The 25723-nt window shown below is 39.9% G+C and overlaps 2 protein-coding genes, 1 long non-coding RNA gene and 1 other non-coding gene across 4 annotated transcripts; 3 read left to right on the top strand and 1 right to left on the bottom strand.

Annotated features, from left to right (window-relative positions):
* The first annotated feature begins 241 nt into the window (after positions 1-241).
* Positions 242-2266, top strand: LOC122994147. Its single transcript, XR_006406522.1, has 4 exons — positions 242-385; positions 585-699; positions 1134-1190; positions 1919-2266. It is a non-coding gene; the product is annotated as an uncharacterized LOC122994147 (long non-coding RNA).
* Positions 2267-6337: 4071 nt separating this feature from the next.
* On the top strand, positions 6338-22099 carry ano8a (anoctamin 8a). The gene is made up of 18 exons (XM_044368405.1): positions 6338-6718; positions 10066-10176; positions 11625-11757; positions 12283-12421; positions 12605-12701; positions 12854-12970; positions 13139-13266; positions 13590-13751; positions 14825-14977; positions 15360-15486; positions 15740-15795; positions 15895-15969; positions 17414-17911; positions 18443-18610; positions 18737-18928; positions 19049-19180; positions 19540-19650; positions 20110-22099. Exons 1-18 carry the CDS (start codon positions 6520-6522, stop codon positions 20770-20772), a joined length of 3261 nt encoding a protein of 1086 aa, XP_044224340.1. The 5' UTR covers positions 6338-6519; the 3' UTR covers positions 20773-22099.
* On the top strand, positions 14252-14324 carry trnak-cuu. Its single transcript has one exon. It is a non-coding gene; the product is annotated as a tRNA-Lys (tRNA).
* LOC122993947 (DET1- and DDB1-associated protein 1-like) lies at positions 21740-25131 on the bottom strand. Its single transcript, XM_044368406.1, has 5 exons — positions 24751-25131; positions 24396-24476; positions 24153-24204; positions 23817-23878; positions 21740-23689 (listed from the first exon to the last, which is right to left on the bottom strand). Exons 1-5 carry the CDS (start codon positions 24757-24759, stop codon positions 23585-23587), a joined length of 309 nt encoding a protein of 102 aa, XP_044224341.1. The 5' UTR covers positions 24760-25131; the 3' UTR covers positions 21740-23584.
* Positions 25132-25723: the final 592 nt, after the last annotated feature.

Below are 25723 nucleotides of genomic sequence, written 5' to 3'. Positions count from 1 at the left end.
TCCCTCTAGGAAGTTGAAATGCTGACCACCAGGGACCGCTTTTTAGCATGGACCTGACAAATTGCTTCACCAACTTAAAACAGCCATGCCAGAGCACTCACAGAATCGAGAAGGAGCTTTCAATCTGTCAATCCTTTCCATGTCCAGGCCGGGTGAGGTTTCCCATTTTGAGTCAAATTAAGCTGCAGGCTCCACTGGTGGTGTTGTAAAGATTCACTAATTTTGCCATCACCTGACTTCCTGCCGTCCCTTTTCCTTCTCACTAATTGGTTGGTTGGTTCACACTTCATTATCTTGATTCATTTCACCTGTGCACTCTAGTCCTATTTAAACACATCCCTCCCTGTCATTCATTCTTTCACTTCTACACGGGGCGACGGAATTGGTAAGAAGTTTATTTTGCACCACAATTTATCCTTAGTTCGTTGAAACAATATTTCCTTTGTAAAGATATGAGAATAATTGTGTGTCCCCCCCCCCCCCCCCCCCCCCCCCCCCCCCCTTTCATGGTTTCCTTCATACGCATCCTGACGGATGCCCATCACGATAGTTTAACTCCTGTGTCCTGACTTATTCATATTAAGAACCAGAATGACAAACCAGTCACTCCCACTGAACTGGTGTCCAGAAAATGACATCGCAATGGGACCCCCATACAGCAGTACAAGCACATCTTCCAGCGATACAAAACAAGAACAGGTATGCCACTCTCTACAACACTAATAACAGAAGCCCTGTGTACTCTGCTTACATGTACACTGGTAGGTACACCTCAGGTGGGTTTACTTTGTTTCCTTTTTTTTTGTGATCAATTTTTTATTGGCATTTAAACATGATGAATGGTGGGGTTACAAGTTGGTAGATAACAAATAAAGTAGATGAATATTTACCTTGTTTTGTGTTAGTTATTTAGAATATAAATATAATACAATGTACACTTTCTCATCGCTCATTATTCATTGTTCATGTGACCTCTATTTGTTTGTGATTGTAAGTGGTGCAAGTGTGTGTGGACATTGGAGTATGCATATGTGGAAAATGTGCAAAGATGACTGTTAAGAAAGAGGGATAGGCATGAAATGTCTAACTTCTGATTCTCTCCTGCCCTCTTGTGTCTCCAATCTGAACTGCAGCTTGATGGTTACTGTGAGACAGAGATGACCACTGAAGGAAATGTAAGTGGACCAACGGTGAGTGGGCACACCAGCAGGCTGTAAATGAGGACTATTCAAACTCAGGTTACCAGAAGGGACATGTGTACCCCCACTGCCACAACTTTGATAAGAACCAGGCTGCTTCCACCTTCACCCTCACCAACAGCACACCACAGAAAGGACCAGATAACAAACAATGGTAATAGCAGGTTGAGAAGAAAGTAGTGGGAGCATAGTGGCTGCCCATCAAGTCGTGGGTCAGCTGAATACTGAGCTTACAAATAAGTGTCAGAATTTCTTTTTTATAAATCTGTCATAATACATTATTACCACCTGATGTTGTGTTAACTCCTGTTGTTGTTTCTAAATGATAATCTACCAATTATTGTGGTAATGGGTCTATAACAAAATGGTAATATGTTGTAGTTAATAAGTATTTATTTGACAGCAATTCATTTACTTATTACTTATTGTCAAGTAGTATTTCAGTAATTGCAGCAGTATTACAATGGCCAGAAAACAATAAGAATGGTGTTGTTTTTAAACAGTCATTGGGGGAAGTGCCAGTGTTGTAATGGAATGGTGAAATTCCGTATTTTCCTCATTATTACCCAGAAATATATGACTACTTTGAGGAAAAGAAAGGATATTGGGGCTGTAAAATGATGAAGTGCCCGTTTATATTTAAGGTATTATATTTACACTTGTTTTGGCTACTTCTGCTGGTGGCTTGTGTAATCTATGTCTCCATTCTTTTTTTTCAGGCAGATTAGGTTTCATCTGTGCAGTTACCTGTCTAGCTCACCTGAGGCCTGTCTGCTGTTTGCTATAAATGGAGGTCAGCCTGGCTTTAGGGGGTAGAGCAGTTTATCCAGTGGCAGCTATCAGGCAGCCCAGGTTAATGGTTTTAGGTGCTCTCCCTAAACATTGAGCTTAACTCCATCCTTTATGTTGCCGTCAGTGTGACTGGCCGTAACACCATATAACACAACATACATCAACTTAAATGCTTTTTGTGGATCAGACAGTGAGAGCAAATAAACAAGACTAAAATGTTGTTGAGTCATGACAAATGAATGTGTGAAAAGTAAATAAATAAACCAGCATAAACAACAAAGGGAATGAAGGAAAATAATCAAATAGCAGACAAATTGGAAAAAAGGGAAAAATATTATATCTAATAAAGTAAAATTATAGTCTATGACAGATTAAGATCTCATCTAATATAAGGACAGAACTCATAGATTCACCCACACCTTACATTCAGCATACATTATAACATGGTTGATTAGAACTTCCCTCTACACGATCACACTGTCACGACCTCTGTAGTGACCATGCATAGACTGTAGGCAGCAGCGGGGAAGTTAATTGATCATGACTATATGACGTTGATCATGACAGGGCTATAAGAACTCCTGTGGATCTTTCTCCTGCAGCTCAGCTCCTCTCTCATTCACACAACTCCCACTCACCCACACATCACCAACACGCATCCATACAGTAACATAACATTGTACCCCTAGACATGTTCTTTTCTACCTTTATTTGATTGTGTTGTGTTGATTTTATAAATTACCCCTTTATTTAAAAAGCTTTGTTGTCTGTCTCCCTTCTTTTATGTTGCAGTTCTTCAAGCTGGCCATAACAACACCATACATACAGGACACTGTGGTGAGCTAGCCCAGAAAAACAGAGGCAAACACATACACTAATGGTGGACAGATATGCTGACACAGGCAGAGCTAAACTAAGGTATCGAATAACACAGCACACGGACTAAAATGACAAAAACTCACACCAACATCACACACAGAAGGGAAGACATAAACTACACCATTTAAGAATATTATTACAGAATTACATGTCAACAACTGTTACGACCCATGACCAAGGCCGTAACAAAAGAGGGAGACGAGAAGTTAAATTTTAAACAAAAATTGTTTTATTAACTAAATTACAAACAAAAGAGGAGTGTGAGATGGGTCCAAGTCAATTATCAGTAGTGCAGGAATGTTGTCAGGAGTGAAATGTGGTGAGTGCTCTGTTGTATGAATCCAAAATCAGGCCCCAAGAATGGCCCCACATCATCTAGTTCTTTGAACTAGTATTGAAATTTGATATTGCATATAGGCTTTGTCATGGCATGTTGGCTCTATAGCACCCCCTAATTACTATTAGCATTTTTGAGGTGCTAGGAATGCTGGAAAACTCATGAAACCTTGCACATGCATCAAAACTGGCGTGATTTGACAATTAATATGGGTCTTGGGCTTGGATGTTGCAAATTGGCTCAATAGCACCCCCTGCAAAATTTCAAAGTCAAGGCCCCCACCTTTAAATTCAACGTAGATGAATGAAATTTGGCAGGAACATGTATCATGTCCAGACTTACATAAAGCTTCTCAGAGCCATACCCTATGTCTTATAGAAAGTCAGTCATTTTGAATTTACCGTGCAATTTTTATGCAGTGTTTGCAATTTGTTGGTGTTGTACTTTAACAAACTCCTCCTAGAGAATTATTCCGAACAACTTAAAATTTCGTCAGTGTCATTTTAACACATTTATGATGACATTTTATCAAAATCTTCCGCTTTCATGGAATTCACTTGACTGGCATACTGGTAAATTTGTATGTTTCTCCATGACACAGGAAGTTGTTGTAACTCTTCTGGACTTTATCCAATCTGCCCCAAATTTCATATGCTTGAGTGGAGACCAGGCCTGAACACATCTACCTGTCAATATTGAGTCATAGTCATAGTCATAGCACCATCTATCGACAACAGGAAGTCATCCTTATATGACAAACATCATCTGATTTCCATGGAATTTACATGGTGTGGTCTACACATGATATACAGTAACATGTCATATAACTAGTGGGTGTTGTCTAGCACCATTTAGTGGACACAATGTGGTATTTAACTCCTTTTTGCAACATCCACTATTCATGACAATGCATATGCATGTCAGGTGACCTCGACTCAATGTATTTCTGCATTAATGACCCAATTATGTAACCTGTCTAGTGGCAATGGCAAGAAAGCCTCATGTTACAAACTTCCTTTGATTACATGAAATTTAAAGTGTGTGGTCAACATTTCATATGCAGCAACATAATGTACATTTAGTGCGTGTTTTCTGGCACCACATAGTGGACACAGGAAATTATAGTTATGTGATGTCCAATATTCAGGAAAATGTATATCTGTGTCTTTTGCCTTTTGGTACATGTGTTGCTGCATCATGTTGCTCTGCAATAACAGCACTTTGATTTGCACTAAGGTGCAAGAGCCTGCTCATCACTGCTTGCAGCTGTAATTACATGTTTGAATAGTACTGTATTTTACACAATATGAAGTTAATATCATCCTAACTTTTTTTATAGAGGTAACTTTGTGGACTAAGTGAATTTATTGAATAAATATCTGTTGCTGCCAGTAAATTCAGAGGAAATGGAGGCTTTGTGATGTTTTTAATCATTTTTAACCAGCAGCATATGTTCTTAAATTACAAATCACCAGAGAAAGAGAATCCATCAAGAGTTACTGTTTCAAAGAATCAAATCTTTTTTCTCCTCCTCCTCTCTTCATTTATCTACCAGTTGACAATTATAGTGATCAGTCCTTCTCTTATATATCTTCACTGTGCTTGAAGCAGTGAAATAGAGACACATAACACCCTCTTCCAATAGGCAAGAGAGAGAGAGAGAGAGAATTTTTCTGTCCGTGTGTTGACAACCTGTGACAGGCAGACAGACATACCTTTGGGTGATGGACCCAGCAGAAGGTTAGAATGAATAATTGATCCCAAGAAATCGAATCCTGACATTAGCTTTCACACAATGGCTTTTATGGTTATTGTTGAATGAGAATTACACATGCACATTTAAATACCATATGGTATTAGAATTACACTGTCATTAAACCTGTTCACCTTCCAAACTGATTTTAGGATGCAGTTTTGGAAAAGCGCTGGCTGACAATTCATGTTCATAGGGCTTGTTGGCAGAATAATTTATTTGGACAACATGTCGCCTAATAGATTATATCCATAAATCTTCATCTTGTGTTCTGAGTAAAACAGAATGTGAACAGTATTGGCTACTAAATTGTGCTGTAAATCAGCCTGTGGGAGTTGCATGTATGGCTGGATTATCAATCAGGCAAAGAGGGCAACTGCCCCAGGGCCCCAAGTCCTACAAGGGCCCCAAAAAGCCTAGGTACACTCCATGTCAAGATGCAACATGTTAGAAAATTAACAACAGCAAAATATAGCAAAATATGAACTAAGGCAGGCCCTGCATTTTTACACAAAGGAATAGTTCAACATTTTGGAAAATATATGAGAGAGAGACAGTTCAATTATATATGATACCACTCTCGGCTGGGGGGGAGAGGTAAAGATATTCTCATCTAATTTTTGGCAAGAAAGCAAATAAGTATTTCCCAAAATGTCAAACTATACCTTTTATCTTGTGGCCTTGTCTTAATGAGGGGCCTTGTGTCACTTTTTATTGTTTTAGTTTGCACAGTAACATGGTGCACATTCCTAAATAAAGTTGTGTAGAATAAAATTGTCTCAAACTGTGCCACAGAAACTTTATTGAGACTTAGCTTTCCAGCATGGGAGTACTGGTTGGTCTCAGTGTACTCTGTAGGCTACTTGATGGAAGGTGACAGGTACATAAGGGTGGGGTGGGGGTTCAAACAACAACTTTTTGCCGCTCTAAAGGCTTCATCTGGCCATGGTTACATGTTTTACTCAGTCTGAAACACATATATATTAGACATTAATTTTAGTGGCATAAATATGGTAGAATCTGGACTCTGTTACACATACAGGTCCTGCTAATGTTGATTTATTTCACATAAAAACAAAAATATTGCCTAAACCTGTAGGCTATTTCGCACAATGTCCTGATGGCTATACACATTTGGCTTCATATTTCCTACAAACAGAAAGGATAGTGCATGTAATATGTGAGAAGTGTTTCAGGGACATGAAGTACAGCTGTGACAGAATAATAGGCTATTATCGAAAACATGGGCGAGTGATCCATCTTCAGATCTGCATGCAGCTATAGAAAGGACGCATATGTCCTTGTTTATAGACCTGTAGCCTGCGCGGTGATCCCCTAAACTCTGTCGTCACTACCCAGTCACGACTGGTGCGCGTAACGTGTAGATACCATGATCTTTTTCTTCCTCCTCCTCTTCCTCCCCCTCTTCCTCATCTATCATCTGCACTAGGGGTTTCCCTTCGCATGTAACGGCCATGCAATAAAAACAGTGATCCGTGTGCAGTGCGGTCTTCCAGCCCCTTCACCACCACCTGGAGTATTATCCTATGTGAGCCACCATGCAGGCAGCGGGCACCGGAGCAGCTGATACCGACGCTACTGTAAACAGTAGCAGCAGCAGCAGCAGCGGCAGCACCGCAGACGTCGACGACGGCGACGGGGCAGGGGAGAGGATGGAGAGGACGGTGCCAAGCGAGCTGCAGGACAGGACGAACAACCAGCAGCAGCAAACGCCCTTAACGCCGTCCGGGGTGCTCGGTGAGTGTCACGGAGAAAAATGGTAAAATATGTGTCCTGCCTGCGTGCGTACGGTGGAGATCAGAGGAAGCTGGGTGCTTGTGTTCATTCAGGAAAAAAATGGGATGAGAGAAAATTGGATTAGGCTACTGTGCTTGGGCAATATGGTGCAGTCACTGATGCTTGATATACTTCTGTGAATGACTCACAGGAGACTAGAGGGGTCAATCGTTTGTAATTGGGTTTTGATTTCGGTGAGTCTTTCCTTTTCCCGCTACATAGTGCGCATTCCGATTCAGACAGGCCCGGGAAGAGTCAGGCTTTGTGGTCTACAGGTGCATACAGGAGTCTTATGCAGCGGAGGTGTATGTCCGGACGGGCTGTGCTACACTACACTTTGAAGAGAGTGAAGACTGTGTTGCAGGCTCAGATGTCAGCTGTGTCCGTTTCGTCTCAGGTGTTGAAGACTTGAAGATTGTATAGTAGAAACATTTCAGTGGTGAGTGAGTAGATGACTGTCGTAATGGTCATTGTTGGAATTGCATTGTGATGGCCATGAAGTGCAAATCGGATATGTTAATATCTTTATTTGATTTATCGGGAGGTAAATGTTATTGTGATTTGTGGGCCCCCTGGGAATAGTTCATTGAAGGACTGAGACGATCCATATTCTAGGGCCACTGTCCAGCTCTGGTCCTAGTTCATGCCCATTCAGCTCTTATGGCAGAGGTGATAGATTTGACCATACAACCTTTACAATCTTAGCCTGAACAACATCTCTGCAGTTACTGCTTTGATTTGCATCCTGACTTCAAGAGAACTAATGCAAACCACTTGGAGAAAAAAGGACCACATTTATATGAATCAGGGCAGGTGATGTAGGCTGACAACATGAAAATGAGCTAGGTGTATATAGCCGTTAAAATGAAATATTTTACATTTTCTTTAAATGGACCAACACTTATTTTCTCTGCACCACTGTGGTGTGTGCCAGCACTGCCCCTGGCAGTGATAACCATTTACCATCTGGGACCATTATCAGCTTGTTGGAGGTAAGCTCACTGCCTGAAGATTGGAGTTTCATGTCCTCTTTTTCTGTTTTACAGTTTTACTCCGGCGATAGTCGACCTCTAGAGTATGAATAATAATTGTGCTGATGACATCACCACCAGCTTGGTCTATGAGACCATGACAGATTACTACACCTTCTCTCTTTTACAAAGTCTGTAACAACCACACAGAAGTTAGAACTGTTAATATAATATTCAACAGAGTTGACAAGTAATTTCAGCTGTGGTTAAAGAGTTGTGGAAGGAGTTTTCTGCAGTTATTTATGGTTCTCTTGATGAGTGTGCTCATGAAGTTGTAGTGCGCAGTTACTCCACAGTATGAGTTTATGTTTACAGCATGCACTGCATTTTACTCCCAGGACGCACATTTAGGTCAGAATGTGACGGTCTGAGTGATATGGATGGATAGAGTTCATGGTCTGCACCTTATCCAGGCTGTCTGCCTGCTTTTTGTCCATTGACTACTGGGAAAGGAACCAGACCCCAACCTGTAGTCCCATAACTCTGAAACATATCATGTACAAAAAAGTAAAGATTACTTAAAAATGTATGTTTAAATTGTTAATGAAGACACACATAAAATCACACTAACTATTTGCTACATTGGTTGGGGTGCAAGGAATAGTGTGATGTACCCAGTGTGCCTCTGCCAAGCTTAAGGCCTCAAGTGTTTAATTTTGGACTGCACTAGGTTAAGGGAACAGAAAAGACAGGACAGGAAAGGTGCTGGGTGACGCCGACAAATATACATATTACTGTATCAATATTTATCATTTTCTCTATATTGATATATTCCATATATCCATAAAGAAACATTTATTTATATGTTTATTCATTAAAAAAATAGTATGATTGTTGTCAAGCTGATGTTATAGCCTACATATTAGACTGCACAATTCTGGTATTAAGTCTTACTTAGACATAGCTTTGTAATATTTTATTATTAAATTTGACAAGAACATTTGGTATCATGATTATAATATTTTAATTAAAAATCCCATGATAGGATTATAATGACGATGAATGATAATTATGTCGCCTAGCCCGTGTGAACGAGATATATAGAGCTCATCACAACTATTCTCACAAAAGGAAGGATAAAACATATATTTAGTATGTAGTTCTTCAATCTACATGAGCTCTACTGCAGTCTGACTTAAAACAATCTCATTATACAAGATTTATATGAGATAATGTTGCTCTGAGTAGATAAATTGCTCCTGCCTGGAATAGAGATTTCCATGTCAGATGTGCCTACATATCTGATGGAAGGTCCTGCCAATATGAGCAATGATGTCAGTGACAATCAGAGAGAGATTGACTCTACTCTGAAATATACAGTACATGCAGGATAATGAAAAAAGCTTCCAGTCGGTGATGTGGCTTGGATTACATCATTATGTCACACACACATGCACACACACATCATTATTATTGTTTATATTATTTCTCATATCTCTCAAACATAATACTACAACAGAGAGATTGCAGCACTGCTTTCCATCAATGGGATACACGAAACATGGAAGGAAGTAGGTAACTTTAGAGCGCATGTACACTGCAGAATGGGAAATCCTGATCACAGAGATGTACTGAGAGAGCGTCATAGTATGATTCAGTGAACAATGCAGAGATCGGTCAGTCACTAGGGGTTATAGCGCTTGCGTGAGACAGGCAATGTGACTTGAAAGGGTGACTATAAAGAAAAAGAAGCAACGAAAATGATGACTTCCGAACTTAGACTGTGTTGTGATCATTTACAAGCATGACGGAGGCCTGTTACGTTGCCTACATTTAGTGGTTTTAGAGACAGACTTGAAAAGCGAGTTTGTTTGTGGCTATTTCTGAGACACACCAGCCAGTTTACAGATCATCTGTTTTGTTTACAGATCATAGCATTTGCTCCGTATTGCTCTGCGAGACAAAGTCTGCAGCACAGTCAACCTTCACAGTGGCTGAACAATTATTTTGGACATTTGTCATTTTGTCATTTCCCCTTAGTCACCATGACAGGGGCAAAATATAAGAAAGGACTTAAAATATGGTGAAGAAATAGTGTCAGTGATGAGCGTCAGAGTTATACTAATGGCAGTGATACTAATGACTAACCTGTCATCTGTGTCCTTCATCATCCAGATGAGAAAATATCACCATCTGTCCGGCCCCCTTTCTCTTTCACACACACACACTCTCTCTAGCCATCTTTCTCTCCTATTCTCTGTAATCATTTTCAAACTTTATTAACCCCAATTTGTCTCGGTCTCACCTTCTCCTCATGATGCCCCTTCTTCCTTTTAGATAAATTGTTTGGGAAGCGGCTTCTGCAGGCCAGACACTACATAATGTCTCGCAAATCCTGGCTAAAGATGGTGCCCACTGAAAACTGTGATATCCTGATGACATTCCCAGGTACGCTCCATTATGTCCTCTCTGTCCGTGCTGCAATGAATCCTTCACAGAGAACAGTCTATCCTCATTAAATGTCTTTGGTGGTCAGCCAGCCACTCAGATGTATGACTAGGACTTAAAAATGGCCACTGGGGACAATTAGATCTTATCCATTAACAGTACCTGTACCTACAAGCCAGCCCGTTCTGCAATGTCCTTTAAGGAAGATGAAGCAGTGGGTAAAACATACGACAAGATGCATTTTATCAATCTCAATTAGCAGTTTGATTCAGACAGATACACTACAAAACATACCGTTTCACTTTTCATCAATTTATTTTGACTGTATTACTTATACTACTTTGTATATTTCATTTTTTAATAAATTGTATAATAGTTGTGCACTTGAATGTCTGCTTGCCATTTTTTCCTAGAATTCTGCTTTCAGAGCTAATAAAACCAATACTAATCGAAATAGATACATTTATGTAGTCTTACATTTACAATCGGCCCTTTGAGGGCAACCAACATGCTGATGTGGCCCAGGGTGAAACTGAGTTTGACTCACCTGCGATTGATGGACAAAGTTAGCAACAAGCTGGTGAACATAGTGGAGCTTTTAGCAGCTAAAATTCCCACAGGACTTGGTGGAGACCAAAAACAGAGCACTGGTCCCAGGTGGCCAAAAAAACTGTGCGTTTAACACCCCTATCTGGTTCATTTAAATCACAGTATGTGGCACAGTGTTAAATGACAGTGAATGATTAATAGTTGAGCATCTACTAATTTGACATCAGTATCTCAACCACAACTTATTTGATAATTTAGTTGATTTGTTTGACCAGTGAATCCTGCAGTTCTACTTTAAAGCTTTGTTAGTTTTGTCAAATTGCTTTAAAAAAACATGGAAGTATTGATTGCCAGGCCTCTTAAATAGCTCAGTTATGTTGCTAATTAACATTCAGCCTTGGAGCTACGTATACTGCTGTGTAGAAATGTAAATCACTCCTGATTAAAGTTATTCATGCTGGATTGATTCAAAGTCTCTGTAATTTCACTGTTTTCAGTTTTAGGTGTAATAAGCTCTTGTCAGTGTGATGATTAAAATGGGGCCACAAAAATGGCTTAATTGAGACACATTGTGCTGCATACAGTCTGCTGAAATCTGATTAGAATCAGTCATCCGCTCAACCTGGGGGGGGGGGGGACATTTGTGATGTATGTAGACAGGGATTAATTAGAGTGTCTTTTTACTATCATCACCATCCTGCTGCTTCTTGGCCCTTCAGTCAGGGCTGTGAGGGATGGGTTTGGTTCAGCCTCTTTATGCAGTAAACTCATCATTTCCTGCCTGCTGTGGGGAATTAAACTGAATGTATTTTGTTTGACATATTTATTGTTACTGAAAAAGCAAGCGTCTATAAATGAATGAAAAGTGTGCTTCAGTATATCAAATTTCCTCCCTCCAGACTCAATAGATGACCACACTCTGCTGTGGCTCCTGAATCAGATTCGTGTTGGAATCCCACAAGTCAGTATTCAGGTCCGACAGCATAAACACACCCAGGCACATGCCTTCTTCATCACGACGACGTTTGAGAAGTAAGACTCCGAAACTCTCTGTGTGTGTGCATGCATTTGTGGGCATTTGTGCTTTTGTCTTAGTTGAGCTGTACGCTTCCAAAGTGGAGACATTTTGGCTGGTCCTTACTTCTCAATGAGGCTGATGAGTGTTAGTTTTGGCTTTAGGATTTAGATTAGAATAATAGTAAGGTGTTGTTGTGATTTAAATATGATTCCTTATAGTTATTGGTAACATTTTACTCTCTTATTTAACTGCAGAAATACAGGAGGGCAGCAACATTTATAGAATTTATTTCAAAATGAGGGAGCAGTAAATGCATCATGTTAATAAGGGTCCTCACTATGGATGCTGTACAAACATGAGCATGTGTGTGTTTGTGTGACACTGAGAGTCATCGCCCAGTTGTGCAGTTGTGCGTGTTACAGTTTGTTGTGTGCTACCCTTAATACACTTAATCTATCAAACATCTGCAGTCCAGCCTCTGCACAGTGTTCGGTTGGGTTTAATCCTGCTGTTCATTTACCCTCTCTCCTCACGCTTAGCTTGCTGCGGGGAGCGGAGCAGATGAGTATGCACAAGGCTGTCAAGCCGCAGTTCGGCGGCGGGATGCGGCGCTTTTCCTGCGAAGAGGACAACATCTATGAGAACATAGAGAGCGAGCTCTGCTTTTTTACTTCACAGGTTAGAGGTCAAAACTGCGGTTGCTCTGCGTTGCTGTGAATCTTTTGGGAATATTACACAGATCATTATTTTGGGTTGTTATGAAAGATTCAGTAGTAGTCTTTTTTCAGTTATATTCCAATTAAAAATGTGTTTCTCTCATTAATTATCTTTTTGTCTCCCCATACCTGTAATTGTTTTTAGGAGCGTCAAAGCATCATAAAGTATTGGCTGGACAATCTGAGAGCCAAACAGGGGGAGGTGCTTCACAACATTCACTTCCTGGAGGGACAGCCAATCAGTATGCTCATTTAAAAGTTTCACTATTAAACATAGCTTTCCCATTAAGCTATTAAAAGTATTTTTTCTTCAAAGGCCTTTAAAGTTTTGTCAAACATGGACAACATGTCACCCGAGATACTATGTGTATGTTTTGTGATGTGTCCTCTCCAGTTCCAGAGCTGGTGGCTCGAGGGGTGATCCATCAAATGTTTCCTCTCCATGAGCAGAGGATCCTCAATCAGCTGATGACATCTTGGGTACAGGCTGTATGTGAGAGGCAGCCACTGGGTAGGCAGTGTCAGAATTTTATTTCTGCTGTTTATACCCAGGCACATTAATTTATACTTAAAAATGAATGATCTGTAATCTGCATAATGTCAGTCGTTTAAACCATGAAGATTCTTCTTCTTAAGGCTTCAATATTGTCTGTTTACACTCTGTTCATCTCTTTCGTAGATGATATCTGTGACTACTTTGGAGTGAAGATCGCCATGTATTTTGCCTGGCTTGGTTTCTACACCAACTCCATGCTTTACCCTGCTGTCATCGGCTTTCTGCTCTGGATACTAGCAGAAGCCGACCAGGTACATGAAACCTATTCTATAACAATATTACTGATGCTGCTTTCTTATATTGTTTTACCTTTCATCTACATATTAGTTTATGTCAGAAATATCATGAGATCTTGATTTCTATTTGTTGTCTGATATCATACATGTTTTATTATTTCCTTGCTTATTGCTTTTTTTTTTAATGTCATATTAAATTTGTAATAAAAATGTGATCATAAAAAAAAAGGAAGGAAGGATTGCGACAGGTGGGAGCTGCTCACAAGTAGTTTATGAAGCAACTGCAGCTATTTCAGAAGTTATATCAGTATCTTTGATTCTCTTATGCTCCTGTTCAGACCAGTCAAGATATCTGCTGTGTGGTGTTTGCCCTCTTCAACGTTGTGTGGGCGACTTTGTTTCTGGAGCGCTGGAAGAGGCGAGAGGCAGAGCTGGCCTACAGGTGGGGCACCCTGGACACTCCTGCTGAGTCCTTGGAGGAGCCCAGGCCACAGTTCAGGGTGAGGATTGCTGGTGAAGCCGAGCATGCATTGATGAAAAAGAACAACTATCAGTTTTGTGGTGAATGAAAGCTGTGAAAAATGCTTGTGAAGTTGATTTTTTATTCACTTAGTTACTGTACTGACATTGACAACATTTGTTTTCAGTCGCTTGTTAGTAGACCTCTCTAGACAGGCTTTATGAATCATACTGTAAATTCTTTCACTTAAATTCACCAATTCAGGTAATGTAATGTTACAGTATCATTGTCTGTTTGCGTGGTTTACTGCTGTGAGCACTTGCGCAACTCTGCAGAGACTGGCACACAATACAAGGAAATGTGATCTCTGTTTTTACAAGATGGGTGTGTCCTCAAACCCCACTTTCTCTCAGAGGAGTGGGCTGGGGGCAGGCAGTGTTTCTCCCCCCACTTCCTGTTGAGACTGATGAATAGAGACCATGGGGGGGAGGGGATGCGGGTGACCCCTTTGAAAAGGAATGTGGGGAAATGATGCAACAGGCCCGGCTAGCTCAGTCGGTAGAGCATGAGACTCTTAATCTCAGGGTCGTGGGTTCGAGCCCCACGTTGGGCGTCAGCTTTTTTGAGGAGGAACTCCTGTCGATAGCAGCTCAGTTATTGAGAAAAACATTACATAATGATATCTAAAGAATTTAAGTGATGTGTTCAGTGATTCTGAGCTGTAATGTTTCGCGAATTATAGTAACAGTTTTATTTTACTTTTGTTCATACATTCTGTATTCATATTAGTTCATATAAAAAATTGTGAAAACAGAGAGACTTTGATGTAGGTAAAAATGTCCCCTTAAAATATAAATATAAAAATAAAAATATAAACTGTTTTGCAGAGTAAACTGGCACACAATAGCGAAAACATAAGAAATGTATTTGTGCTTGTTTTAAGGGCGTACAGGATTCCTATCACAAAAAAAGTCAATTTAATAATCAATCAAGGAAACAAGTGGTTGTCATGGAGCACATTTTGCACAAATATTTGCAATCAGTTTTCCATTAGGATGACAGCAATGAGGAAAACAACACTCTTTCTGTCTCTGTCCTCTTCCTCTGCTGCAGGGCGTAAAGCGCTGCAGTCCCATAACAGGCTGTGAGGAGTTCTACTACCCGCCCTGGAAGAGGGCTTTGTTCAGATGGCTGGTCAGCTTGCCCATCTGCCTCCTCTGTCTCTGTTTCGTCTTTCTCGCTATGCTCCTCTGCCTGGAACTGCAGGTTTGGAACAGATAATACAGCATGCAAGCAGAAATGGAGTTGACATTATATATATATATATATATATATATATATATATATATATATATATATATATATACACACACACATATATATATACACACACATATATATATACACACATATATATATATACACATATATATGTATGTATATATATAACATCCATAATTATAGTTTACTCTGAAGATTTGTGAATTATATCATTTTTACAGACAGGTTAAACAAAGCACATTCAGACACACCTCTTCAGTTCAGATTCATGCAAAAGGCTTTTAAAAATAGCTGTGGGATTTGAGAGAGCAGACGTGAATGAATAGGATTTATTAAATATTTATTATGCTTCTAATTCACCTTGCAGGAAGTGGTTATGGAGATTCAGGAGCTACCTGGTATCACAAGATTCATTCCTAAGATACTTCTGGCCATTACTGTAACCATATGTGATGAAGTGTATAAGAAGATTGCCTACTGGCTCAATGACATGGGTAAGAGACACAAAATGAACTCTCTGGGCACAATAGTGAATCTCTGTGATATATAACAGAGATAAGTAGTTTATTAGAAATTAAATTAAAATGGAACAAATTTGCCCATGACTGGAATTGAGGGTAATGAGTATATATTTATGTTGAGCACTGGTGATAAAACCTTTTTCCTACGAGGATTTAAAAGAAAAACATTAGCCTTTTTACTGTCATTCAACTGCACTGCTTCCCTGATAATTATTCTTTCTTCCAGAGAACTACAGACTTCAGAGTGCCTATGAGAATAATCTCATCATCAAGATGGTTTTTGTAAGTCATGCTTCCTCTTCTGTTTGGGTTGTAAACAGACAGTTCATATTGACCGAGTGCGTGTTTGACTTCCTCTAATGTTTTCTGGTTGTTTTACAGTTTGAATTCATCAATTCTTACCTAAGCCTTTTCTACATTGGATTCTACCTCAAGGATATGGAGCGACTTAAGGAGGTAACAGCCACTGTTAGCAGTATCACAAAAATAAGATGAGCCATACGAGAAGATGATACCCCAGCTGCTAGAGGGGTATCAATCTTCTAAAAGATTGTCCTGCAAATAACCCCTGGTAAAACCACAAATTGTAGTTTTTACACTTCAGTTTTTGTATGAATTAAACAAACAAGTTATAACATCATAATTAGTGAGCTTTGAGGTGCTGGTAGGTGGATTTTGCTATCTTCAGACAGAGCCAGGCTAACTGTTTCCCCCTGTTTCCAGTCTTTATGCTAAGCTAAGCTAACTTGGCGCTGGCAGTAGCTTCATAGGCCCTGTTCACACTGGGTGATCCGATCACAAGTGGACAGTTCTGAGTACAGGTGTAAACTCGCCCAAGACACAGTGAGGATGCTTAAAGATCTGATCGCTCAGACCACATTTGGAGGTGGTCTGGCCACATTCTTTTAACAGTGTGAATATGTATGTGTCCTTGGCCACATTGAAGGACCATCTACTCAACTGACGTCTGGCAGACTAGGAATGGGAAGTGCTTTGCTGCCTCCCCTCCCGCCGGTTAAAAACAACAATGCATTCGGTCTTTGCAAACAGAAATGATGTAAGTGTTTATTTGCATATAGAGCGGGAAAGTGAGATCACATGTGGTCACGTGAGACACATATTAATGCCAGGTGTGAACAGGGCCATATTTAGGCTACTGGAGAGACCGGACCAATCTTCTTATTTAACACTTGCCAAGAAAGTGAAAAGGTGGAACTATTGCTTTAATTTAATGTGGTGTGTCTGACTCTGAAATGCTCTAAATGACTTGAGATCATGTCAGGCAGTGACCTGCAATTTGTAACTTCAGTCAGACTGAATATTTAAAGTCTCCCTCCACTCTAAAATGTGTTTTTTCTTCTTGTTCCTTCAGTTGGATGTTTGAGCTTCACTGTGCAGAATGATGTATCTGCACAGTTTGACACTAGAAAGCTGTTTTCACATTCATCTGTTGAAAGTGGAAAGTTTCTCTGAGCTCACTGAATATCTGATTTTGAAGGAGTGGGCCTATTAGCATGATTTGTTACAACACAACTAGTTTAGAAGCCAATCCTGGTCCAATATTCAATTTACACAAATGTGATGGGGAAACAGTCCAGCAGTTAATTTTTTTTAATGAAATATATTTGCATTTTCATAGAATCTGGAATTTTTAATGAAGGCAAAGGATTAAACGTAATTATAAGGATTTGAACAAGATAGTTGAACTTTTTTGTGTAAAAACCATATTAGACACAAATTATTATTCAAAATAGAGTATTTTATATACATCTTAAAACATGTCTGGAGGGGATTATTAAATCACTTGTGCTTGCTAAACCCTTTTGGGAATGTGCATGTGTTTTCCCCTTTGAACCTCTTACATTCTGCACAGTGACAGATGTTCTCTTGCTTCTCACAGATGCTAGCTACGCTACTGATCTTCCGCCAGTTCCTACAGAACATCAAAGAGGTCCTCCAGCCTTATATCTATGAGCAAAACAAGCTGGGTGTCTTCACACCAAAGGTGCTGTGGGAGCTTCTCCAAGCCATCATGCTCAAGTATGGCCGCCTGGCTCTGGGAAAGGCCCAAGCCTCAATGACATCCTACTCCTTCCTGGGCCCCAGAGGGATCCCTGTCAGTCACACCGCTAACGGGAACCCACAGCCAAAGAGAAGAGGGGATCTGAAAGCTGGATTCAGGCTGACAGAAGAAGAGTGGGACATGAGTGATAGTGTTCTGAAGCAACGAAAAGTCAGCTTTACCGAGAAGGTCGACTACCAGGATGTCACAACAGAAACGCAGGCAGTAGATGACAGCTTCCTTGAGGACAGTCCCACGCTGGTAGAGGAAGGGATGGATCCGTGCAGTATTTTTGACAGTTGTGACGAGGACAGTGATTGTGAATCGCTGACTCAAGTATGTGGTCTTCTGATTGATTTTGATTTGTTAACATGCTTTGCAGCTTTGTGGATCTGACATCTCTCTCTACACTAAATAACCATCAGGCCTTTCAAACTAAAATTGTCATACAATCTTAAGTTTCTTAAACAAAAAAATAAAAAAGTATCTAATTGTGTTTAGTTAATCCCACTTGTTTCCAATTCAGTTAAACTTGTTTCACATGGTTTTATGAATGAAGATACATGTCTTCCAGTTAGTACAACAATCAGGTTGAGATGAAACTACAGTATACACATTGTTGAGTTAAAAATGCATTCAACTCTGCCACTACAATCCATCCAGTGGATCGTAACCTTAACATTACAAGCTCCATAATGCTATTCACTGTGAAGTGATCTTATTTCTAGATTTTCATGTGAAACTACATTGGAAAAAGACAAACATACAACATACATACAACATACAAAGTCAGACACATTAAAATGTTTTTTTTTTCTCACATATTCAGTAAGGAAAGTATTGTGAATCTAATGTTGACTTTGGCAGGAGAATGTCACCATGTCCTCTCCAAAAGAATATGACTCACTCTGTCAGAGAAGAAAGAATGTCGGTGAGAGGAAAGAGGACAAGAAGTCGTGGATTGATCCACCAGAAGAGCCCAAAACTGTCTCTCTGACCCAAGCTGAGATTGAGAGCTGTATGCAGACATATGAGGTGTGACTCTTGATATGGGAGCAAGGAATGCAAAATCTTGCTTAACTTTCATAAAATATAATTTGTATCCTGTTCAGCAATAGATAAAGTGCCTTTCCAAAATACTAATGTTGCTGCATGATGCAGGATACGCTTCAGGACTACCAGGAGATGTTCATTCAGTTTGGCTATGTGGTGCTCTTCTCCTCTGCATTTCCCCTGGCGGCCATGTGTGCTCTTATCAACAACATCATCGAGATCCGCAGTGATGCCCTGAAGCTCTGTACCGGCCTGCAGAGGCCTTTTGGACAAAGGGTGGAGAATATTGGACAATGGCAGGTCAGTGTGTTTTGTTTTTCAAAATGTCAGACAAGCCTTCCGGGCCTACACTGTTCATATTGGGGGTATCTGATAATAATGTTAGATGTCTCTCTTTCTTTCTCTCTCTCTCAAAATCAGACTGCAATGGAGGCCATGGGATTGATAGCCATCATAGTTAACTGTTACCTGATTGGTCAGTGTGGTCAGCTGCAGCGTCTGTTCCCCTGGTTGAGTCCTGAGATGACAATCATCTCCATTGTCTTACTGGAGGTATGCACTGCATTCATGTGTGTACAGTAAATGCAGGCTATGAAGAGTTATTTTTATTTAAAGAATGTACTGTAGTTTTATCCCCAAAATGACATTTTTTTTCACATCACACAAGAAGTACACATGTGCATGGCCTGCTACTATTTGTTGTTGTGGTTTTGTAAAACATTCATTTTTTGAGCTAAGTTTGTATTAACTAGGTTCACTGATGAACACAAAACCTCACAAGAGTTTTTGGTACGTGTACGAGATGTGATGTTTTGTCTACATAAAAAATACATAACAGGAAACAAAATGTGGTTATGCTTTGATGTAACTGTGTGTTGAGCCTGTCCCTTTGTGGTCTCGGTGGTTTACAGCACTTTGCAATCCTCCTAAAGTACATCATCCATGTTGCCATCCCTGATATCCCTGGATGGGTAGCAGAAGAGATGGCCAAGCTAGAGTACCGACGAAGGGAAGCTTTCAAGGTATAGTTGTATCATAGCTTGAAAGACCTTCGGCCATCGAAAGACTTGCTGCTGGCAATGTGTAATGTCAATCATATTTGTATATACATATCCCTTTGTGTCCCTTGGTCTCTCTGTGTGCATTGTCCAAAAATGTATACCGCTGCAGCCTTTCCTGACTGCACACTGTGATCTGATACAGAGGAAATAAGTGTGTGTTTGACTATGTGTTGTATCACATCAGTGGCGTTTCATCTTGATGGTGTTTTTAGATAAGTCTTGTCATAGAGATAGAAAAACACAACTTTTAGCAAAAGTCGGCGTATTTTGTGTAAACAAGTACAAAACAGCTGTTTGTGTGAACTACCTGCTTCATAAGCTGACAACTTCTTTAACAGTGAGGATGCAAAATGAGGGTCAGTCATTCATAGCAAACACTGACATCTCTATATCTTCATTTTAACACGTCTCCCCATTTAGAAGCACGAGCAGCAGGCCCAGCAGCATTTCCAACAGCAGCTCAGACGTCGACGTGAGGAGGAGGAGCTTCAGCGTCAGGCTGAGCTGCAGGCCGAGGCCCGTCAGGAGAGCGAGTATCACAAAGCAGACACCCAGCACCAGCACCACCATGACAAAGCAGGAGGGGGAAAGCCAGGGGACAAGCCTAAAAGACCCAGCTCTCTGCTGGGAAACAACAATGTAATGAAGCTCAAGCAGATCATCCCTCTCCAAGGGAAGTTCTCCTCCGGGACATCACGCTCGCCAGCCCAGTCCCCAACTGGAGGAGAGGCAAAGCTCCCTGGATTTCTGAAGTTCTTGAAGTCGCCTGAGGTGAAAAAAGAGCCAGCAGTGGCAGTTGGAGCAACGCCTGGGTCAACAGTGACCTCTTCAGTTCCCCCTAGTGGCCAAGAGAGGTCTCAGTCCCCCAACAGGACATTCAGTCCTGGGAAGCTGTTCAGTTTCAGCAAGTCGGAGGGTACTGTGGTGTGCGCAAATGGGACACAACCACCCACCCAGGCTGCTAATGCTCCGCCCAATAGGGCTGACTTAAACACAACCCAAGAGGAATTACCCTCTAATGAGTCCGACAAAGGAGAAACAAGACAATTGACTGATTTAGAAAACTCTGGCTCAAAGAGTTAGTAAATGTTCATACCAATGTAATATTACGGATTGAGTGCAATGTATAATTGTTCAGGTAACATTGTGAGACAGCAACATGCCTGTACTGTAGGAAAACATGTTAGTCTCAAGGACCACATGTAAGGTCAGCAAGCGTTAGACTTTCACTCTTGGTGCAACTTACTTTGCACAAAGCATTATACTGTATCTATTAACACTATCTAGCTTCCATGTAAAAAATGTACAGTAAGTGTAACTCCTTGAATGGGGCTTGAATAACCTTTTCCTTAAGGTTTAAATACTGCATGACTGCCTGGTTTTTAACAGCACCAGAACAGCTTATGTCGATGTGAAGGATCTTTTTTCATAAACCAGGATCTGATCATCAATGAGCCCCTTTTATCAGAGAATGCAAATAACAGCTTCCCACTCCAGGTTCCTTTCTCACTTTGATGCCTGCATTGAATGCATGTTGCGTCATGTGCATGCATTACCTGTCCATCACATCTTTTCAGTTGTTAAGCACTTTCAAAGCCATTGTATTCTTCTGCAATAGGTCAGATTATATTCACTGTGACCATGAAAAATATTCTATTTTTCTTAACTTTGATTTTCTATGAATTATTTTACTACATAAATTAGTGAATGTACTTATATGATGCAAATAAACCTCACTTGAATGAACATCCATCAAGAGATCAAGGCATTGGCTGATTTTGTTAACGGTTAATAAATATCACTGGATGATAGACTATCTGGCTGGGTTGACTTGTGTTTTGGAAATGGGACGTGTGAGTAAATTCAAATTTAAAGGCAGATTATGACACTTAAATTCAATACAGATCATATACACTCTTGTACAGTATATACACACATATGGATGTTGTAGGAAGGAGGGGATTTTCTTCAGTTTCACCGGAAAATATGTTGCCTTTTAATATTAGTTATAGCCTTTACTGTATGTTGTGATCTATACAAGGACGAGATCTGAAATTGACAATACATTTATACAATAAACTCAAAGCAAACCATTAAACAGTAAACACATCCCAAACTTAATCTGGTGATGGAATACAAACCATATGACAATTTGATGTTCTTTGATGATCTTCTAGAAAGAGTAGGGAAAATAAAAACACTGCATGTCTCTAGTTTAAAGTCATACTTGATGTGAAACTTGATGTGTATTCTATGTGTTTTAACTTATATGAGCAGCCAAACTGAACATATACTCCATAACCTTTAAACAGGAATCTGTGACAAACATAAAAATGTACATTAATAGACTCAACTGTCAGCCGTGCCAAACATTATTGAAAACGTGGCAAACACAATTTGCAGCAGATTATTATGTTTGCAAAAAGTATTTTTTCTAAAAGGTGCAATAAAGGAATTCAAGCCTCAGCAAATTCAAAAAATATTTTTGTGTCAACCCAACTTTGGCTTATATGACTCCAGCGAAAAGAACAAAGTGGCTCAATAAAGTGAAATTACAATATGGCTGACTTGGGGAAGACAAAATTAGAGTGAGTCTTTGTTACCTGATAAAAAGGTCAGAATAATCACAATATACATACTGTACAAATATACAACATTTGTGTAGCATTATGGAGCAAAGACAGGGTGTTTATTTAGCCCTGCTGTCAAAAGCTTGTAATTCCAAGCACACATTCCCTCATTGTGATCAACCTGTTTAAGCAAATGTGAATGGCACATTTATAACAAGGTTGAAAGCAGTCCTTGCAATTAGCCTACACATTAGTACAGCTCGGTGTACATTTACACACATCTGCAGTCATCACCTATTTCGTAAAAATATTATGCTAACTTTGCCGTTACAAAGATACGAACACTGCTTATTAAGTGGTGATCTCAAAAGTACTAAGCATCAGAATATGGCTACAAATCTGCAGGTCACACTGGACAAAAGAGATTGCATCCTCTATTATGACTGTACTGGCTTGAATGCGTCCTTATTGAAAGGACAGACTAATATCCATTCAACTCGACGGTGGTTCATTTTTTCATTTGAAACAACAATGTAAATCAAGGGGGCACCCTAAGACATAGTGAAAACACACTCGCTTCCATTTAAGGCAATAAATCATTATTCATCAGAAGGAAACACGAGAACATTTCTTTCAGCACTTCTGTCTTTTTCCACAACACAGTCCATAACAAAACCCTGAATGGATCTTTAATTCTAAGCAACTAACACAGTGCTGCTTTATTTTTGATTTACTCTAAGGACAGTAATCACATAAAAGATGAGCTTAAATAATTTTTTCAGACCATGTCATCACATAATCAAAACAAAAAAGTCCTTATGGAGTAGGACCCGCAAAAGATGGCATGCCGCTTAATCACTGATATAAACTTAAAACATGCATATCATGGAGATGGTATAAGTAACCACAACTGCAATGGATTTACTCGCTTCACGTTCAAAAGAACAAAAGGCGAGGATAAGTGAATGGAAACCAGAGGGGTTGAGGAATAAGGAGGTAGATGCCTGTTATTTTCAAAACTACAAAGACTAAATCTGAGGCAGAAGTGTGGCTTGATGGAAGTAAAAGGAAATACTGGGTGAAAGCAGTACATAAACTGATGACAAAGGGTTTTGGTTAAGAAGGAAATCCAACGTCAAATGCAAACATAACGACCAACGCTGCAATGAAGCCTTTGGGTTTAATGTCATGTCAGCTGTGGTCTGAAATGATCCTTGTGTGCTTCAGTGTCAAGGCTCGCTTTGCAAACATATTTATAACCTGCATCTGTGAGTGTGCATTTTGTTTGTGTAAGTCAGTCTCTGCTGGGAGTACAGCACACCATTTTATGAATCCTCGTTCAGCTCTCGACTGTCGGTTCTGGCAATTTTCCGCGGAGGCGCCGTGTTCTCCCCCTCTGTTTGATCCTGCTCCCGCTTTTTTGCTGCATTCTGATAAAGTAAAAAAGAAAGACATTTAACAAACTGTGAACCACAACACAGATATCAACTGTCATAAATGATACAATTAGCGCTAGCTTTGACCTCCCACGACATTAACTCTCTTAAGAAACTTTACCTTTTTATCCCACTGTTGATGGAGATATCGCAGTAGGATGTTTGTCTTCTCTGTGACTATGACTGAGGAGAAACAACAGAGACACCGATTAGATCATGAGAGACACAAAGTTAAAAGGAAAATAAAAGTAAGAATGCAGTTGAAATCAGTTGTCGATGGTGATTCTCGCTAATGGATGCCAGAAATTGAGACCATGCCTATGCATAAACAATTGTGATCTGTGCTTGGAGTATAACCTTTTCCTGAGATATAAACAGAAATTTAAATCAGTTTAAACAGAAAGAGAACTATAGTTCCCTCTGCTCTGTAAATAACCCAAAAAGTCAATGTACTTACTCTGCTCTGATGGATATTCCCGGGTTGGAAGATACACAGATGGTCGACGGTTCTAAGACAATATTGAAATCCACATTAGTCTCTAAATATGCTAGAATTACCTCAGACAACAAGGCAGCGCGACCATGTGACAACACATTCTTGAATTTAACATCTAAAATTACATGAGTTCATTACGTGAACTGACGACATGTGATTTTGACAACATTTGTCAACATTTTGGGAACACATAGGACCACTTACTGATGCTTTACATACAGAGTCTGCATGGAACCTGCTGAAGTTGTTTTTGTTGTAGACAGGTAGTCCCTTCAGGAAATCACTCTGTGATTAGAATAGAACAGAAAATATGAACAGCAACACTTCTCTTTTACTATAGTTATCATGAGCGTGAAGTCACAGGTGGTCAGGCAAACTAGGCCATAACAAGGTAGCATAAAACAATTTCATCCCCTTACAGTCACCTGGACAACGTTCAATGAGATGGCATAAACAGTACGTGCTACTTGCAACACTTAAGCAACATGTCTACCAACCCGATAAGAACCAACTCTTTAAGATAACACCTACGATTAAACAAAACCAGCTGTGAACTTACCTTCTCCATGTCTGTCGGACTCGGGCTCTTCTTTCGGTAACTACGTAGGTTAAGCGCCGTGCGAGTGAAAACCTGGTGAAAACGAGCAGATGCTAGCTAGCTAGCCACTGAGCCTTGTTGTCTTTGTCGTAGACAAGATACCGGTTTGTTTACCAGTTCGGCAGCTTCTTGCGACTGCTGCAATACATTAACGACATATGAATTCTATATGATCGAACCACGCTACTTTAATCTATTATACACTCCCGCTGATATCAAATTATTCACACAAAAACAGAAACTGAATGTCCTTTAGAAGCTAACTTGCTACTAGTTCACAACTCCATTTTTGTTGTTTGTCTGTTCGGGGGCGGTTACCCTCTGAGATCCAACGTACCTGATTGGTTGAACTGTGGTAGCAGCGTTAAGAAAATGAATAGCGATGTGTTCATTGGCTAGAAAGAGATTATGTAACAGCTCAAGTCAATCCCCCAATAGAGGGGGGGGTTGTGGCTGCCTTATTTTTTCCCACCCGCATTCCGAAAAGAGCCGCCCTACTCTGCGTCTGATTGGCTAATACTCGTTACCTTCGTGGTAAGGTTGGTTAGGTTTAGGTACGAAGAGTGAGATGGTTAGTGTTAAGGGGAAAAAAGGCTTTGTGGCAAGAAGCTGTGATGAAAACAGGAGTAAAGTTTAAAGTCCCCTTCTCCTCATTAATGTGTTTTTCTTCTTCTTCCTATACTTGGATGTTTAGGCTTCCAAGGTGGACAAGTTTTAAAAAAGGATATAGATTTAATAAACTACAAGATGAAGATGAGTAACATTTTCGAAAAGTCAAACTCCTTTAAAAAATGTCACACTTAATGCAATGCCAGATCTCTAATTACTTGACAGCAAAACTGAGTAAATAAATGATTGATAAAAAAATAATATTGCTTAAACTACTTTGTTAATTGTTTATCATTCATTAATTACTTGTCATTCAGTGGTAAAT

This window comes from Thunnus albacares, chromosome 12 (genome assembly GCF_914725855.1).
Source record: "Thunnus albacares chromosome 12, fThuAlb1.1, whole genome shotgun sequence".
NCBI lineage: Eukaryota > Metazoa > Chordata > Actinopteri > Scombriformes > Scombridae > Thunnus > Thunnus albacares.
The sequence above is the reverse complement of the archived record's forward strand: the minus strand, read 5'-3'. Positions and strand labels throughout refer to the sequence as shown.

Coding starts and splice junctions, on each gene's coding strand:
- LOC122993947 (XM_044368406.1), bottom strand. Junction 23,879..24,152: donor GGAATATCCATCAGAGCAGA/GTAAGTACATTG, acceptor GTTTCTCCTCAG/TCATAGTCACAGAGAAGACA. Junction 23,690..23,816: donor ATCAACAGTGGGATAAAAAG/GTAAAGTTTCTT, acceptor TTACTTTATCAG/AATGCAGCAAAAAAGCGGGA.
- ano8a (XM_044368405.1), top strand. CDS start 6,520: ATGCAGGCAGCGGGCACCGGAGCAGCTGATACCGACGCTACTGTAAAC. Junction 13,267..13,589: donor TACTAGCAGAAGCCGACCAG/GTACATGAAACC, acceptor GCTCCTGTTCAG/ACCAGTCAAGATATCTGCTG. Junction 18,611..18,736: donor GCTGTATGCAGACATATGAG/GTGTGACTCTTG, acceptor TGCATGATGCAG/GATACGCTTCAGGACTACCA.